At 48.6% G+C, this 7,460-nt stretch overlaps 1 protein-coding gene across 1 annotated transcript; it reads right to left on the bottom strand.

Moving 5' to 3' along the window:
- Positions 1-5,973: 5,973 nt before the first annotated feature.
- LOC123051252 (heavy metal-associated isoprenylated plant protein 27) lies at positions 5,974-7,050 on the bottom strand. The gene is made up of 2 exons (XM_044474086.1): positions 6,743-7,050; positions 5,974-6,533 (listed from the first exon to the last, which is right to left on the bottom strand). The coding sequence occupies exons 1-2, from the start codon at positions 6,897-6,899 to the stop codon at positions 6,223-6,225; spliced, it is 468 nt and encodes a 155-aa protein (XP_044330021.1). The 5' UTR covers positions 6,900-7,050; the 3' UTR covers positions 5,974-6,222.
- Positions 7,051-7,460: the final 410 nt, after the last annotated feature.

The following is a 7,460-nucleotide window of genomic DNA, read 5'->3' as shown; positions in this document are numbered from 1 at the left end:
CCAACGATCAGATTTCAAACACACGCGGCAGCTTGACTTGGGCTACAAGTAAAGCTGACTCATCCAGATCTGGATAAAATTTTCTCTCATTGTCTTCGCTCGAAGACATAGGATTTGGTTGAGCATCACATCAGTCACTCTGACTTTGTTCACTTGGACCCCACTTAACAGTACGGTGGTTCCTATGACTCAACAAAGAAGAAAAGGAAACTACGAAACAACTATGTCTTCGCACTCCATAGTCTTCACGTGAATGTCTTCTCAAGTCATAATCTTCGTTGTGAATATCTTGATAGACCATCATTGTCTTTAATGTCTTCACACATTTTTAGGGGTCATCTCTGGTAGGTAAACCGAATCAATGTGGGACTACTACCTGTGTTATCCTGCAATTCTCACAAATACATTAGTACCTCAACCAAGTTTGTTGTCAAGACTCCAAAACCAACTAGGGGTGGCACTAGATGCACTTACAATCTCCCCCTTTTTGGTGATTGATGACAAACTGGTTGAAGTTTCCAACGGGGATAAAAGTATGTGAAAGTTTAAGGATTAAAGCATTGTCTTCATAACTAGTAAAAGGCTCCCCCTGAAGATGTGCATATAAGTAGTTTGCTTTTGAATGCAAATGCACATGGCAGGTTTTACTTTGTGGAGATGCTCTTCAACTCATGAAGACAATTCATCATGCATATAAAGATATGACGAAGATAATGACATGCATAATGAAAAATGGACGTCTGCGGAATGACTTCATGCGGAATTTATCATTGCATCGCAGTATAGCAGACAAGGTAGCAGACGACCATCAAGTTTAAGTGTTACAACCCAAAGAACCAAATGTATCAAAAACGAGAGTTGTAACCACTTGGCAAAAATATAGCAACCACTCATATGGACCCGCTTGAAGACTATCAACTCATATGCTTCTCCCCCTTTTGTCAGTAAGGACCAAAAAGGTTTGAAGACATAGAGCATCTATTCATTCCCATCAGGAGTAGAAGAAGGTGCAGGGTCGACGTTGGAGTTCGGTGGTGCAGAAGGGCCTGGTGCAGTGTCTAGATGCAGTGAAGCCATAGTTGGTGAAGTGGCGTCGTCTTCTTCATCGATGACTCTTGCAACAACAGTTGCAGCCGAAGATAAATACTCAGAATCTTCTATTGATGGAGTGTGGCCCCAGCTTGCATTGCGGGGAGGTCTGGAGTCAAATTTGAAACCCTCATTGAAGCCATCTTCGTGAAGATCTTCTTCAGGGCATAGCAGTGTAAGACTCTTCCAAGACCGCCGACAGGCTTCATGGGCTACGGAGGAGTTCTTGGTGGCCAGGTTTCGGATGTGATTGACATCAACCAAGATACTCTGCATCTGACGCTTGAGCCATTCATGGTGCTTGTCCTGCTTTTGATGTAAGGCAACGAGAAGCTCTCTGTCATTGAGAATGCGAGAACGCTTCCGAGGCCTCTGAGCGATTGTACTGGCAGTGGCTTCAGTGTTGGCACGGTGTGGCTCACGCATATCGCCAGCCAGAGGGTAAGCAGGAGTAGCAGAATCCCTTCAAGTGGTTGCGTGAAGCTTTGACGATCAACATTGTGAAGATATAGAGGTTCTTTGTCAGGCTCGGGGTAGATGGCTTCAAGTGACAGATCAACCTCAGGCATAAATATAAGATGGTTGCGCGCTGAGGGCTGATAGTCAACTGATGAATGGAGTTTGATCAGTCGCATCACCCATGGAGCATAAAACTTCAAGCTGAATAGATCAATTCCTGATGCAGCAAGTTGCCTGATGAAGAAACCTTGGGTATTGAAGCTGATGCCATTGAGAATATAGAACACCAAAGTCTGCATGGTGCCTTCAAGTTTGGCTTCAGGAGAATATCCCTTGACTGGCCATAGAGTACGCCTCAGAATATGATAAATTGTACGAGGTAGGTACTCAAGGTCCTTGACAAAGAATTCCTTTGGATATTCTGCATCTTGTGGCAATGGCTTCATCATGCTAAGCATCTGACTCATATTTGGCTCAGACTTCTGAAAGATACTCTCCAGAGCATTCCTGTGTAGCTGACAACAAGGTTCATAGAGCTCACCTGGAGTGGGCAGGGAAGTAAGCTCGATGATATCTTGAGCTTTAGCTTCATGATGCACATCACCTGTCATCCACTCAAGGACCCAAGTCTTCGGATCCCTGTTGTAGCCACGAATGTGAAGAGTGGCATAGAACTGCAACAGAAGCTCTTCATTCTAGTGCTCTTTGTCAGTGACGAATTGCAGAAGGCCAGCATCTCTAAAGCAGTCCAGAGCTTCTTCAAGGCAGGGCAGACCAGCAATGGCTTCACAATCGAGACGCATATGAGGAAATATTCGCTCTCGATTGTATAAGACACATGAATAATAGCTGCGCTGCTGATAGCTCCAGAAGCGATCAGATGAGATCTTTGGCTTCAAGTATGGGTTCTTGGCACTGTCAAAGAATGTGTTGTGTGCCCTGAAGCTATTTACACTGAACGATCCTGGCGATGTTGCAGCACCTGGAAACCTTGGCAGTCTGGGCTTTTGTTTCTGGACCTGAGGCCTTTGCTCCACATGGTAATCATATTGTGGTCCGGGAGCTGTGGGAGGAACCAAAACAGGCCATTGGACAGTGACGAGTTGGCCGCGATAATATGCATGCTCAATAGTGTGAGGCCTTGGGGGTGGAACAGTAGCTTCAGCATGGGCTGTGGCTTCAGGTTGCACATTAGCTTCAGGCACAACATTAGCTTCAGGCGCCACATTGTCTTCAGTCATGACAACGTCATTGGCGTCGGCAGTGTTGGTTGTGGCAGCCTCAATGTTTTCAACCTCCGTTTCAGTAGCAGGAGGGTTGGGCATAGTCACGTTCTCCTCGAGAACGACTTCTTGAGTGACAGGGGGTGTGGCAACTCTTTCTTCTTCTTGTCTTGGTTCTTGACTGTCATGGGCTGATGCAGCCGGAATGTCTTCAGCAGCTTTGGCGTCAGACTCAGAGACATTCACAGTAGGGGTGGCTTCAGGAAACACTTGATGTGCTACTGAATTTTGTGGCGCTTCCCCTTCCGGAATGCTCGACATGGCGACCTGTGGCCTAGGGCCTTTGCGAAGCCTGCGGAATGCGGGCGACGCCTGTGGTGATGGAGTGGTCTGCACCATATAATTGTCGTCATCAAGCCCCGGAGTGGTGACTTGAGGTGGTGGAGTTTGGGGTGTTTCATCTTGAATGGGGTGTCTTGTTGAGGGCGATCAGCCCACGAATCATTCTGAGCAATTGGCGTCAAGGGACGACCAATGCTAATGAGTTCGATGTTCGTAAGAACAGGTGATGATACCACTTGGTGCTCGATTTGAGGAAGGACTTCATCATCTTCTACATTGTCTTCACGACCAATGTCTTCAGTTGTGATGGGGTCGATACCTGAAACTTCATCTTCAGGAGCCTCTGAGAAAGCAGGATCGTGGATCACAAGGCGACGTTCTTGGTTGGTGGAGGCAGGACGGGCAACAGAAATGGGCTCAACAACAAGAGGCTCTGTGGCAGCAGCGCGCTCTTTCTTCGAAGACTTTGTCTTCGGCTTCTTTATTGATGGAGCATCATCAGTTGCATTTTTGTGCTTGCGCTTCTTGGCTTCGGCTTCAGCTGCCCTTGTCTTTTTCAGTTCTGAAGCTGCTGAGGGGACCTTAAGCTTCGAGCCTGTCATGCTGGCACGGAAGACAATGCGAGGTGCTTCCTGCCTTGGTGCATTAGCTTGGGCTTCAGCAGGCTTCTTCTTTTGTTTGGCAGCCATCTTGGGGTCGATGCCAGGACGCCCAAGAGCCTTGCGCTTCTCAGCCTCATTGTGTGCATGAACATATTTCTCTGCGAAGTATTTCATCCGCTCTCGTGAACCTTTTGCTTCTTCACGCTTCTTGTGAAACTCTTCCTTGAGATCATGCTGCATCTTCTTGAAGATTTGAGCATATGCCACACTGAGCTTGGCCATGTTCTTCTTGAAGTGAGCTTTCTCATAGTCAATCTTGTTTTTCAGCTCAACAATCTTCTAAGCCAGAGCCAGCTCATTAGCAATGGCTCCATGGAAGGTGACACTAATGTCCACAGGAAGCTGAAGATCATCGATGCTAATGCTTTGGTCGTCGAACCACTCATCAATGAAGTTGTTCAGTATATTGACATCAAAGAGGGGCATATCGTTGAAGATCTCCGCCTCCTGTTTGCTCTTGATCAACATCTCAAGGGGTTTGAACTATTGTTCAGTATATTGATAGCACGCTCTTTTGGCAGCGCGTGCATGATTAGTTTCACGCGCGAAAGCACGTTGAGCCCTACTCCATGATCCCAATGTGGGGTTGTTATCGTATCGATGGTATGCCATCCAGACCACCGTCATTAAATTTTATGGCGCGGTTGATATGTTGGAGGTAAGATGGCCATTGCACGCGACAGCCGAGGAGATCGTAAATTTTGCCTTTCTTACTCAGCTTGTTGATTCATTCGTTGTATGTTGCTCTACACATTCTGTAGCCTCTACGTGCTGCTGTAATGTATCATAGGATTTGAACTATTGTTGTACTAGACTTATTTACATGATATGTATGGATGATTTGTGCTATTTTATATCCGAACTTTGATGAGATCCGCCGTATTTACATGAATTTCGCCCGGTTATGAGATCCAGTTGATGTATGTGGGCAGGGTTAGATGGTTGCCTTGCGCATCCGTGTCCGCGGACTGATTCCTCTGTCCGTGGATGACCAATCCATATAGGGATGCGGAAGCAAATTTATGGTTCAGCGCTTGAGATGCCGTTACTACGAGCATCCGGTCAATTTTGATTGGAGCGATGCTATGTGAATGACAGTCTGCGGCCGATTTACGGCTTCCCCGTTCGATTTGAGTGTTGTGTGCGTATCGTCCAGGACACATCGTGTGTATGGCAGTTTGGTTTTGATTGCGAGTTGGCCTCCGGCCAGATGTAGTTTGGCATCTCCATACCTAAAGCTGACATGAGACATCATCGCAAAAAAAAAAAAAAAACTGACGGGTAGGCTGCAGCAAATTAACTACCGAAATAATGCACACGAGTACTATGCAGCATGACAATATCGATTTTGTCCAATCTCAGTTTGCCGTCCATCTCACTTGTAGATATATATGTGTCCGGTTTAAGATACTGCTAAGTTTGGCATTTTGACTAGTTAAATTAAATTTCCTGATGTCCCGGAATTAACTTTTGGGCTAAGATAACACCGACTCATCAGTTACCTTATCTGGTAACATCTTCTCTGTTTTTCTTTCTGGCAACTCAATTGCGTCCTTTTCTTCCTTTGGAAGTTACGGACCGAGCTGAGTCTTAATCAGTGACCCGAGACGAGAGCAACAGAAATCAGTCCATAAACCCTTTGAATAATAAAAAAATAAGCATGACGAGCCCCTTTTTATCTGATTTTGGTGTCTTATATTTTTGCTTCACTAACTTCAAATATTTTACCTTCTCATCTCATATATTTAGAAGTTTGACACTTGTCTAGCCCAGCCAAGTACTAAAATAAGATTTGTAGTATGATTAACTTTGTCTGAAGTAAGCTCCTGGTCAAGGAGACTTGCCACTGCAGCTTGTTGTATTGTGGGACGGAGACAGAGTGATGCACAAGAAACTCCGGATCGAGTGGGGTCATCATAGAGCAACACGTTGCCAATCTCAGTTTGTTGTCGATCTGGCCTGATGTGCTTGGGCAACTTCAGATATTTTTCCAAGTTCCGGAACAGTGAGATTGTGATTATCTTTGGGACTTTGGCTATGAATAAATGTTGGTCAAGGGGACTTATCAGCGCCGTTGCCCAACAGGAACAGGAACAGCACGCTCCCGCCTGATTAACTAGCGCAGAGTCTCTTTCATTCACCAAATCAATCATTCATCTTCTTCAGAAGGTCACCAAATCAATCATGCAACGCTCGTCTGATTGGGAACATTTTGCGCATAAACAACAAGATTGATGGAGCTTCCTCCTCACCAAATCCAACATATCTTACATAAACCAAACCGAAGCAAGAATACAGACCCATCTTCATCTTCTAGCCTAGTTTCAAAAGTACAAGAGAACACCAACAGCGACCATCTAGAGATCCCAACACAACGCCGCCATGGATGAGCAGAGCAGAGCGGGGAAGCTAGAGAAGGTCTCTCTTACAAACAAACATTACTACTACTACATGACGGAGCATGCGTTGGGGTTCTCGTCGCTGAATGCGGCGGTGTACCTGGCCTCGGTGGAGGAGGCCCGGGCGAGCGGCGCGGCGGAGGGGTCGCTCATGACGTTGCGGACGTAGCCGGCGGGGGCGCGCTTGTCGTAGGCCCCCGGCGCGTAGGGGTGCGCCACCACGTCGTACGGCACGTAGGGCCACGGCTCCACCCGCTTGCCGGTCTTGTATGCCACCCGCCGCATCACCTTGGCCGGGTCCACGTACCCCGTCACCGTCACCTTGTTCTGCTTCGGGATCACCTCCACCGAGCTCACGCCTGCAAAACCAAATGGACACACACACTTTGAGCAAAGCTGCCGCCCCAGATATAGATCTGGCCAAAGAAAAGGAGCCGGGGCAAGATTTCCTTTCCCCCGATGGAGAAACATGTGCTGGGTCAGGGAGGAGGAATCCGATCCCTCTGGTGGTCGGTGGTGGAGAATCAATCTAATCTTTCTAGAGGAAAGGAACAGAGCTCGAGGGTACCTTTCATGTCGTCGAGGGCCTTCTTGACCTTGCGCTCGCAGCCCTCGCAGTCGATCCGGACCTTCATCTCCACCGTCTGGAACTGCTTCCGCCTCTTCATGTGCCGCCGACTCCGCGGCAGCGAGCAGTACTCCGACACCACGTCCACGATGCCCATCCTGCTCGATCTCTCTCTCGAAGCCCCAAGAAATTGTTCAGCTGGATTCGAGTTCAAGTTTTGTAGAGAAGCACTGCTGGTTGCTGGTGCTGGATGAGATGCTGTGTGAGACGAGGAAACCTTGGGCCGGGGGGCCGTGTTTATAGGCGCCCGGGGGAGCGTGCTCGCTCACTGCCGGCGCGACACGTGTGGGCGGAGCCAGGCAGTCTGCGCATGGAGGCGTGGTGCGGCCGTGTGGGGGAGGAAGCTGGTGGGAAAACGGTGGTTATTATGGGCGTGGGTGTGGCTGGCGAGTGGGCCCGCGCGTGGTCGGCAGCGCCAGGTGGCGGTATGGTGCCATGTGAGCACTGAGCAGCGATGGTGACGCTCATCGCCGCGGCCAAGGGAGCGGTGGCAGCACGAGTGGCGTGGGAGCGGCGGCCACTGACTTTTCGTGCGCTGGCGAGGAAACGGCCGGCCGACCACGCCGGCGACCCGGAGTAGTAACCGTCGCTTTGGATCCGTCTGTCTATGTACTGGTCGTACTCCGTCCACCGGCCACCGACCACCGACCACCGGCAA

Source organism: Triticum aestivum, chromosome 2D (genome assembly GCF_018294505.1).
Source record: "Triticum aestivum cultivar Chinese Spring chromosome 2D, IWGSC CS RefSeq v2.1, whole genome shotgun sequence".
Classification (NCBI taxonomy): Eukaryota; Viridiplantae; Streptophyta; class Magnoliopsida; order Poales; family Poaceae; genus Triticum; species Triticum aestivum.
This window is presented reverse-complemented; position numbering and strand designations above follow the sequence as displayed.

Excerpts from the sequence above, each read along its gene's own strand:
- LOC123051252 (XM_044474086.1), bottom strand. The coding sequence starts at position 6,899 with ATGGGCATCGTGGACGTGGTGTCGGAGTACTGCTCGCTGCCGCGGAGT. Across the intron at positions 6,534-6,742 it reads GGCCCTCGACGACATGAAAG|GCGTGAGCTCGGTGGAGGTG; the intron begins GTACCCTCGAGC and ends TTGGTTTTGCAG.